We start from the raw sequence: 10744 nt of genomic DNA, 5'->3' as shown, positions 1-10744 counted from the left end.
CAGATCCAAGGAACTGCGGAGCTTCCTACAGCAATGGGGAATAGAACACAAGACCGGCATCCCCTATTCCCCGACAGGCCAAGCCGTGGTGGAGAGGACCCACCAGAGCCTTAAAAGGGTTTTGGAGCAACAGCATTCGGCAGTGAAGGTGGAGTCCCCTCACATCCGTCTCGCACGGGCGTTGTATACTATCAACTTTCTAAATTGCTCCTTTGAAAATCTCAACCCGCCCATAGTGCGACACTTCGGGAAGCACGAGGAGCTGCGACCTAGGGCCAGGCCCCCGGTCCTCATTAAGGATCCGGAGACCTGGAAAACGGAAGGGCCATTTGATCTCGTGACCTGGGGTAGGGGTTACGCTTGCGTGTCCACTCCCTCAGGTCCGAGATGGATTCCATCAAAGTGGGTCAAGCCCTTCCGCCCTAAGTGGGGTGCAAAACCGGAACCGGTCCCACAGGTAGCAGAGGCGTGCTGGCGGCGGAAACGGAGGAACTGGTGGGTGAGCCACCATTGACCACGGTCCTGACCCCCCCCTCTCGAGCCAAACCTTCTTGACTTATATTTCTGTTTCTTTTTAGTTGATCTCCCGCCTGCATGGACCCGATGACCATCATTACCCTCCTGACAGTCCTCCTTATCGAGACTCTACCACCACCTGCGAACCCCTGGATAGTTCCCCAGCCAAAGGCGAACGTGTGGAGGACCCTCGCTCAAGCCATGGGGCAGGAGCACATCTGCCTGGACCTTGGCTCTGCTGAAGACCCGATGTCGTCCTGCCTAGTGGGGATCCCTCTCCCTCCTTTTGAGTTTCCTTACCCCTTTAATGTTACTTACAATCCGCCCCTCATGGTAGACGCCCAGAACACCTGGAGGGACGGGCTCAGGAAATTGACCCCCCTGCAGTCCGACCCCCCAGAGCTCCATCTAGTCGGCTCCGCTAGAGCATCGGCTTGTATCTGGTTTCAGTATTCCCCCCTTTTCGGTTCCTCGAGGTACTCCTTCATCGGGCTGCCTAGCCCGGAGTACCAAGCAGCGCAATGGTGCAATTTCACCATCCGGTTGCCCTTTGCATCTACCTCAGACACCAAACCGCTGGCGCTGCCCCGAGGAACATTTTTCATTTGCGGAGACCGGGCATGGGCTGGCATCCCCCCTCGTCTGGCCGGAGGCGTCTGTACGTTTGGCAAGCTGACGCTGCTTAACCCCAACGTCACTCAAATTAGGGATTGGAAATATAAGAGATCGCAGTCTAAATTGGCAATATCCAAAAGAGATCTTCGTGATTTCGACCCAGACTGCGACTCCAAAATTGAACATTGGGCCAAACCAAAATCGGTCGCGCTCACTCTCTTTTTGCCGTGGGTGTCGATCGCGAAGTCTCTGGGTGAATTGGGCCGCCTGGAGTGTTGGGTGGCAAAGCAAGCAAATTTTACCTCGGCTGCCTTGACTGACCTCCTCGCAGACGAGGAAACAACTAGGAAGGCGACCTTGCAAAATCGGGCGGCCATCAACTTCCTCCTGCTACTCCACCACCACAGCTGTGAGGAATTCGAGGGCCTGTGCTGTTTAAATCTGTCATCCAAGGCAGAAGATGCGAGGGTCTCCATACGCAAGATGAAAGAGCTCGTCCACGAGGTTAAGAGTGAGACATCGGACTGGCTGGGGAACCTGTTCAAGGGCTGGGGACTGTCAGGATGGGCCGGGTCCATAGTTCGGTCTGTCTTATATTTTGTTTTAGTTATATTCGCAATTGTCATCGCCTGCTCCCTAATGTGGGGATTGGTTAAGAGACTTCTGCTGAATGCCTCAGCGGCCAACATAAACCATCTGGAGCTTTCAGATGTCGAGGAGGACCCTGCCTCGACTTCAGACTCTGAAAGCGTGAGCGGTGGAAGCCTGGACTTTAAAACAGCACAAGAGACAACTGCCGCCTGATTATAAGGGACTGTTTGTTTTCTCCCTTCCTTTTCTTTTTAAAACAAAAAAGGGGGAGATGTTGTGGTTTGTGTTTGGTTTGTTCCGTTCTCCCCTCTCCTAGCTTGGCAAGTTGGTCTGGCTCAAACCCCCAGTTATGTCAATCACGGTTTTCCCCTCCTCATTTTCCCTCATTATCCCTTATTTGTCCTTGTATCCCCTCCCCAGGCCTTCTGCCAATCACCGGCACCCCGCCCCAAGTTCCAGAATCTTCCAGCTAGGGTGTCGAGTGATTGGCTGGTAGGCCTGGGCTCCTCCCCTGACCTATCCCCATTGATCCACACCACCCATCAGTCTTCAATGTATGCAAATTTTCGTTCTATGATTGGTTTCTTGTGTACCCACCCCTTCCCTGTAAAACCCGGTCCCCGGAGGGGCTCGGGGCTCCTCCTCCGCTCGCCACCTTTCGGTGGCCACCCTGCACTTCCCCTACCCTGGATTAAACCAAGTTAATTCACCCAGCAGAGGAGGGCCGTCTCTTTTCTTCACTCCTGCGGCGTGGTTGCTTCAATATCGGTGACTGTTTCCTCTCGCCCCACCCACGGTCGGCACATGCCACTGGCTTCGTGCCAGGGGAGTGCCGGTGTAACTGAAGGTGGCTGAACTCTAAATCCCTTCAGGGATGGGAAAATTTTACTGGGTATGTCAGGTCACGTGGACCGTTTATTCCCCCTTTCTCATCACATGGTTTGTCCCCACCTCACTGGTGGTCTGTCCCACGGGTGGTCCCTCCCCTCGCCCCTCCCCAATGTTATCCCATTGGCCGCAGTCCTCTTTCCCCGCCCCCATCACCTGGGGCATAAAACCCTACGGCAGGTGTGGTTCTGCCTCTTTGCTACCTGGGTGGTCGCTGCCACCGGAAGTGTCCTGTCTCAAGCTTATAAACTGGATACTCGTCTCCACGTGGCAAAGAGCACTTCTCGTCTTTTATCTTCTGTCTATGCAATTCCATGTGGGCTTTAGTCCTGAGCAAGCCGGATCTGGATTTATATTAGCCCAGAGAACCACGGATTTATTGCAGGTGGTGCCAAAGTGTTCGTCTCCCACGACGGCCACGAAGGATCTTGTAATTCCACGCGTGGATTACGTTAGCTTTTCGGACTTCCACCTTCCTCTGTCTTCTTCGTCGCGTTTTTGTCGGCAAGCAGGCTAGAGGGTGGGGTCGGCACCCCGCCGGCGCCCGGCGGACCGATTCCCAGACGACGACTTCTTTACAGTTGTTCCAGCCAGCCACAGTCCCCAGAGCGGGGTGAGTATTCCCCGCGTGTCTTAAGGGGACCCCGGGGGGACCCTCAGAAGGTGGGGGTGAGCTCCCGGTGCAGGAAGCAATCCGGTCCTGACGGTTTGCGTTTGCCGTGCAGCAGCGCGGGCGGGGTGGCTCCAGCAGTCCCAGCGCGCTGTTTCGCAGCTTGCGTGGTTCAAGCGTCGTGTTGCCGCGGCTCCCGGGGAACGGCGGTACCATTGCCGGCGGTAGGATTTCGCGGCGTAGGCGGTTTTCGCGGGAAACCCGGGGCTGCGCGCGGGGAACGGCGCTGCGGCAGCGCGGGCAGTGCCAGTGTCTGCGGCTTGCGTTTTTGCCGGGAGCACACGTGCCTGGGCCGCGGCGGGGCTGGCAAGCGGCACGGGCTGCTCCGGGCAAGCACGCGGCGGCCACGTGGTGCGGGGGGTTGCCAGCAGCTGGCTGCTGTTCGCCTTTTTAAAAGCCGCGCGGTCTCTTACGCAAGCAGCTTCGTCTCTTCCCCAGAGAGGAGGGGGGAGGGAGGCTGCCCGGTTTTTATTTCCCGGATCGGGTGTGGACTCAGTGCTTTCAGTTTTGTTTGTGCTCATTGTAAAGAAGGTAGATTTACGTGTTACAGAAAGCAGATACAGGTGCTAAGTTTTCTGTGGCGCAGAAGCATTTATACCCTAATTTTAGAAACCCTAAGTAGTGGAAACGTTACGGTCTCCAAAGCAGTTTTGAAACAGTTTGTTCGCTGGATATCTTTTAATTTCCCTCAGTTTCCTCAGCAAAATGTTAATTCTGTCTCTGCCTGGGATAAAATTGGAGCCTTATTAACAGCAAAGGCAGAACAGGGAGATGGAACAGTGTCTCAATTTTTTCCTGTGTTCCTGGTGATTTGGAAAGAAGTCCTGAAGAGGGATTTGAAAGGACAGCCAGAGCAAATCTCCCCTCCTGCGGCTTCCCCTACCCCTCCCCCCAAACCCTCTGCCCCTGAACTGAGAGAGAGGAGCGAGGCACCCCGGCAATTTCAGGGTACCTGGCACTGCAACTGCTCCCCTGGCCCCCCGCCTCTCTCCCAGTACCCTGGCTCTGGCAGTTGTGCACAGGCTGACAGAGCATCTTCCCTGCACCCCTCTAACCTTATCCCTGTTACCCCGTTTCCGTGTTCTAACCCCCCCCTTTTCCCAAAATGGCTGCGACCACATGGTTGGCATTCACAATACTGCTGACCACATGGCCGGAGCCCAAAATGGCGGCATCCACGTGTTTCAGCCCTACCCTTCTCCCCAAAATCTTTTTTGCCCACCTGTCCCCACCCCCAACCCCTTCCTTCCCTTGGACGCTCCTCCCCCTCCCTTCGTGTCCCCGCCCCATGTTACATCATCCTGTAACCCTGCCCCTGGTTCCCACGGTTGCCGCGCCTCCCTGCCTGTTCCCCACGCCCCCTTGCCCGGGTGCCAAGAGGGTAGGGCTGGGGGGGGTGGGCCCTTGCCCAGGTTCCCACGGGGGTGGGGCAGGGGAAGGGGATGTCCCCCCTCCCAGTTACCAAGGTGCCAGGGGGTGTGAGGGGCAGAGGCAAGGGGTGTATCCCCTCCCACTCTCCATGGGGGTGGGGTGAAGGGTGTTTCCCTGCCTGCTTCAAATGGCAGTGGGGCTGGGGGGAGGGAGTGGTCCCCTTCCCGGTTCCCAAGGCAGTGGGGCTGGGGGAGGGGGTGGTCCCCCTGCCGGGTCCCACGGGGGTGGGGCTCAAGGGAGAAATCCTAGGGTCCAAAACAGGGAGGAAGAAGTCATCCCCTTCGTAGCTCCTGTTCAATACACGGGTGGTAGGACCGGTCCTAGAACTTATCAGCCCTTCTCATATCGCTCAAAGCGTGAGTTATGTAAAAGTCAATTAGAATTTGGGAGAAATAGTGAAATTTTTAGAAGCATGATGAGAGCTACATTAACATCCCTTGAATTTGTTCCTGCTGACATCGTAGATCTTTTCCGGTGCCTGCTTACCCAGTCAGAGTTTGATCTATGGGAGAGCTCCTGGAAGAGATCTCTCAGAGATCTCGTAGAAGAACTTAAGCAAACCCCTCAGGGTGCCAAAGATTTAGAGGATAATAACATTACTTATGAACATCTGTGCGGCGAGGGGGAGTGGGCAAAGCCTGAGGACCAAGCTTGGGTGTTGTCAAAATTTATTCTAGATAAAATTTCAAACGCTGCAGATAAGGCTTTAAACCAGGTACCAACTGCTGAAGCTAGTGGTAGTTTCCTTGACATTAAACAGTCTCCTTCAGCAAGTTCCTTGCAGTTTGTCGACCGTCTCCATGCACAGGTTGAGAGACAAGTACAAGATCCCAAGACACAGATGGAGACAGTGAAAGAGATGGCACAGAGGAATGCCAATGAAGTCTGCAACAGGGTGCTCCTGGGACTGCCTCTCAACCCCCCACCTACACTGGCAGAGATGATGGAAGCCTGTGCTAGGAAGGCGGAACTGTTTGCTGCACAGGAGGTGTGGTCAAGGCCGACAAACCCAGAGACAGTGGCAGCTGTATCTCTAGGAGTGAGGAGGCAACAGATGTCACCAGAACAACTTCAACGTGTCATTTGCTTCATATGCAAAAAACCAGGACACTTTTCCCAGGACTGGCCCCAAAGCCAGCAACAAAAGACACCCTTCACACCAAAAAACTCCGATGTCAGCGCGAACCCACCCCGTGCCACGACATAAATGCAGTGGGCTTCCCTGAAGGGGAAACCTCCCTCAAAACAGAACAGGGGGAGGAAGGGAAGCGGGGTGTGGGAACACAAAATAACCATTTACAGGATAAAATCTGGTGGTCTCACAAGCATTTCAAGCTTGTGACCATCAAAGCTTTTGCTTTCAGGTCTACCTAGTGGATGGTCATTGGAGTGGACCTGCCAGAGGACTGGCAGAACTTAACAAAAGATCGCACAAGATTGGACAGTGAGTACTTTGTTATTGGGGACACTGCACACACACCCATGGAGATTGAGGTGGCTCCCATGACCATCAAAGGGGACATACCTAACCTCATTCTCCTGGCGCGCTGTCCACAGCCACCCTTCTTTTTGGCCAAGGGGCAAATCATCGCCCAGGCCATTCCTGTTCCAGCGGAAATTTCAGTAGATGACAAGGCACCAGGTGTATACTGGGCAGAAGTGGTTGGCGAGGACAAACCCATTATGGAACGCAACCTAATGTGTGGAACAGAACATCTCCACGTGGAAGGGTTGCTTGACACAGGGGCAGATGTGACAATCATACCTGAAAGGTTGTGGCCGTCACATTGGGATTTGCAGCCCGTGGCTGGTCAAATCCAAGGTGTAGGAGGATTCACATTGGCAAAGATATCAAAGAGCACTGTGCAAATTGAGGGACCAGACAGAAAATTGGCCAGTGTCCATCCATTTGTTACTAATTACAAAGCTCCTTTGTGGGGTAGAGACACCATGTCCCAGTGGGGGCTCAAATTGGTCATCCCTAAGACACTGCAGGATTTTTAGAAGCGGCCACTGTCGAGCGCTCCACCCACAAATTAACATGGCTGAAAAATGACCCAGTCTGGGTAAAACAGTGGCCATTCAGTAATGAAAAGATAGAGGCGCTCGAGGAGCTTGTGGCAGAACAATTGGCTAAAGGACACATTGAAGAGACATCTAGCTGCTGGAATTCCCTGGTCTTTGTAATAAAAAAGCCAGGGAAGGATAAGTGGTGGCTCCTCCATGATTTAAGAGAAATAAACAAATTGTGGACATGGGGTCTCTCCAACCAGGGATGCCCTCCCCAACAATGCTCCCCCAAAATTGGCAATTGGCTGTCCTAGACATCAAGGACTGTTTCTTCCATATTCCCCTACACCCAGAGGATGCACCACGGTTTGCCTTGTCGGTTCCCACCACCAACCGAAAAGCCCCAATGAAGCGCTACCACTGGAAAGTATTGCCTTGGGATGAAATGCAGTCCATCCATCTGCCAGGGGTACGTGGCTTCACTGCTGTCCCCAGTGCGTGCCCAGAAAAAGGAGGCAATCATCCTACACTACATGGATGATGTGCTTGTGTGTGCCCCCGATGACATAATACTCCAAGACACACTTGACCTAGTGGTTAAAGTTTTAACCTCTGCTGGATTCCAACTGCAGGAAGACAAGGTTCAGAGGATGCCACCTTGGAATTACCTGGGCTTGCAAATCACTGCGCAGACCATTGTTCCACAGAAATTGGAAATTAAGACTGATCCCAAAACCCTAGCAGATCTCCATTCCTTGTGTGGGTCTTTGAACTGGGTCAGGCCTTGGCTGGGTCTCACCAACAGAGACCTAGCTCCCCTTCTCAAGTTACTGAAGGGAGAGAGAGAGCTAGCCTCTCCCAGGGAACTGACCCCAGAGGCAAAAACCGCCCTCCAAAAAGTGCAGAAGGCTTTGGCCAAGAGGCAGGCTCATCGTTATAAGCCCGAGCTGCCTTTTGAATTCATTGTTTTAGGGAAGTTACCACACATACACAGGTTGATATTTCAGTGGTTTGAAGTACAAAAAGATCCACTTCTAATCATAGAGTGGGTTTTCCTCTTCCATCAGTGATCCAAAACCATCACACAGCCACAGGAGCTAATAGCTCAGCTGATCTGGCAGGCCAGGTTCAGATTGTGTGAGCTGGCCGGTTGGGACTTTCAGTGTATTCACCTTCCAGTCCACCTTCCGAAGGAGGGAAAGAGCTTTCCTGAGAGGTTGACCAAAAAGAGGTTCAACGACCTGCTCCAGAGCAATGCCAGTCTCCAGCTATCCCTGGACAGCTACAGTGGACAGGTATCAGTCCAGGCCCCATCACACAAGCTGTTCAACAAGGAATTCCACCTCATTGCTCCTGAGATAAGGAGTCGTAGGCCACTCAAGGCGCTAACAGTGTACACTGATGCATCCAGAGCATCCCACAAGTCGGTGATGACTTGGAGAAATCCCCAGACCCAGCATTGGGAAGCTGATGTTGAGTTTGTGGAGGGGTTGCCCCAGATTGCTGAACTGGCTGCAGTTGTAAGAGCCTTTGAGAAGTTTTCGGAGCCAATTAATTTGGTTACCGATTCAGCCTATGTGGCGGGAGTAGTGGTCCAGGGTGGAGTAGGCAGTTCTCAAAGAGATCGAGGATGGGCATCTCCACAGGTTGCTCTCAAAACTAATTTATTTCGTTTCTCAGCAGGAGCACCCTTTCTATGTGATGCATGTGAGGTCACACACCGATTTGCCAGGCGAGCTTGCAGAAGGTAATCGCAAAGCAGATTCCCTTTCTGCCCCAGCAGAAATGGCACGCCTTCCAGACATCTTTCAACAGGCAAAGCTAAGTCACCAACAATACCATCAGAATGTTCCAGGTCTAATCCGTCAGTTCCAGTTAACACGCAGTCAGGCTCGAGCCATTGTGGCCACCTGTCCCAATTGCCAGCTTCAGGCAGTGCCATCCCTGGGTGTTGGGGTTAACCCCCGAGGCCTTGGGAGCTGTGAAGTGTGGCAGACAGACATCACACACATTCCCAGTTTTGGTCGTATGAAATACATACCTGTCAGCATAGACACATACTCAGGTGCGGTTTATGCCTCTGCCCATGCAGGGGAAAGGGCTGCGCATGTGAAACAATACTTGCTGCAAGCCTTTTCAGTATTGGGGGTCCCTAGGGAAATTAAAACTGACAATGGCCCAGTGTATGCCTCCAAGGAGTTCCTAGAGTTTGTCCAGCAGTGGGGAGTGGAGCATAGAACAGGCATCTCCCACTCCCCCACAGGTCAAGCTGTGATTGAGCGTGCCCACCACACGCTCAAAGAGGTCCTGGCTAGGCAGGGCAATTCTGCAGAGTGGATGACTCCACAACAAAAGCTCTGCAAAGCCTTGTTTACCATCAATTTTCTGAATTGTTCCTTTGAAAACATGAACCCTCCGGTAATACGTCATTTCAATAATAACAATCGGTTTAAGTTGTCACAGCGTCCACCAGTTCTCATTAAGGACCCAGAAACCTGGGAGACCAAGGATCCTTATGAGCTCGTCACCTGGGGGCGTGGTTATGCCTGTGTATCCACCCCCTCAAGCCCTCGATGGATACCCCAAAAGTGGGTAAAACCTTTCGTCCCCAAAAATCCAGCTCCAGCAGATGGGGATAAGAAGCAAGCAGCTGTCGCTTCCAAGAGAAGACGCCGCCCGAAAAAGAAGGAAGAATCTCCCTAAGAGAGTTAGCTGCATTCTGGCAGACCCATGAACTTTTGTGTTTTTTATAAAAATGTTTTCTTTTGTAGAACAGAAAATCTACCTCCTTCCTAACCTCACGATGAGCCCTGTCTGAGTTGTCATCCTGTTCACGCTGAGCAGTCTCACAGCTGCGTGGATCGTTCCTCAGTCACCCCAAAACATCTGGGTGACCCTGGCACAGACGCTTCAACAGGAAAATATATGCCTGTCCACAGCAGCAGCGAAAGACCCAATGTCTAGATTTCCTCCTGCTGCTGCATGGACATGAGTGCCAGGAATTTGAAGGACTGTGCTGCATGAACCTAACATCAAAAGCACCCAATGTCCACACAACTCTCCGAGAAATGAAAAGCCTGATCGGACAAGTCAAGCAGGAATCCGAGGACTGATTCAGCAGATTGTTCAAGGACTGGGGACTCTAGGGGCGGTGGACCTCTATAATTAGGACAATTTTGTTGGTTTTTGTTGTTCTTTTCCTAGTCATGTTAGCATTCGGGATTCTACGTTGCATACTTTTAAAGGCTATCAACGGTTTGGTCTCCAGTACTGCAGAAGTCAACCGCTCAGAGTTTGTGGGACTAAAGCAAATTTACAGGCCTGCAAACCATGAGTGGTGGACAAATTCATAATCAGCAGCAGAAATAGTCCGACACATTTCCTTTTAGTTAACAGAAAAGGTGGAGGTGTTGTAGTGAACTAAATAGCTTATTTAGTTGGTGTTTTTACCCTGTGTCCTGGTTTAGGGCAAATTTGGTAGAGAATCTCCAAAGGAGGGCCCCTCCAGTAAGTAAACCCACACGGCCCCTCCCCCCAACTGGTTCGGGAAGAATTCCTTGGAGAGAAGTGGAAAGAACCTGTTTATTTAACAGGCACAGCACCCCCCAGCACACAGAATGAACAATACCGGATGACACCACTCTGAAAAAGATGACAAATTCAGAAAGTCTCTCTTGGGGGTGGTCTCTCTGTTCTCAGTCCCTCCGGTGCTGGGGCAGCTGCTGCAGGCCACAAGGTGCAAACTCTCGGTGTTCACAGGTCCCAGTCCGGAGCAGGTTCGAAATGGTCGGAAAAAGGAAAGGAGAAACAGTCCAGGAAGAAATTTGGACTGTTTAGCTAAACTAGCTAATGAGCAAAAGCAAGCAGAAGCGAAGCAAGCAAGAGCGAGAGAGAGCAAAGCGAAAAGCAAAAGCAGAAAAAGCAAAAGCTGCAGTCTCTGTGTCCCGCCAGGCTGATAAGAAAACCCAAACAAAACGTTCCCGCTTCAGAGCCAGTCTTAAAGGTACAGAACATAATATCCAA

The 10744-nt window shown here is 52.4% G+C and overlaps 1 protein-coding gene across 1 annotated transcript; it reads left to right on the top strand.

The window, feature by feature from the left end:
* Window positions 1-429: 429 nt before the first annotated feature.
* On the top strand, window positions 430-2440 carry LOC118701479 (uncharacterized). The gene is made up of 2 exons (XM_036406106.2): window positions 430-495; window positions 579-2440. Exon 2 carries the CDS (start codon window positions 595-597, stop codon window positions 1933-1935), a length of 1341 nt encoding a protein of 446 aa, XP_036261999.1. The 5' UTR covers window positions 430-495; window positions 579-594; the 3' UTR covers window positions 1936-2440.
* Window positions 2441-10744: the final 8304 nt, after the last annotated feature.

This window comes from Molothrus ater, chromosome W (genome assembly GCF_012460135.2).
Source record: "Molothrus ater isolate BHLD 08-10-18 breed brown headed cowbird chromosome W, BPBGC_Mater_1.1, whole genome shotgun sequence".
In the NCBI taxonomy this organism is placed as follows: Eukaryota; Metazoa; Chordata; class Aves; order Passeriformes; family Icteridae; genus Molothrus; species Molothrus ater.
Note: the sequence above shows the minus strand (reverse complement) of the source record. Positions and strands in the feature narration are given on the sequence as shown.

Bases quoted from the DNA above. Each gene is read 5' to 3' on its own strand.
- LOC118701479 (XM_036406106.2), top strand. From the start codon at position 595: ATGGACCCGATGACCATCATTACCCTCCTGACAGTCCTCCTTATCGAG.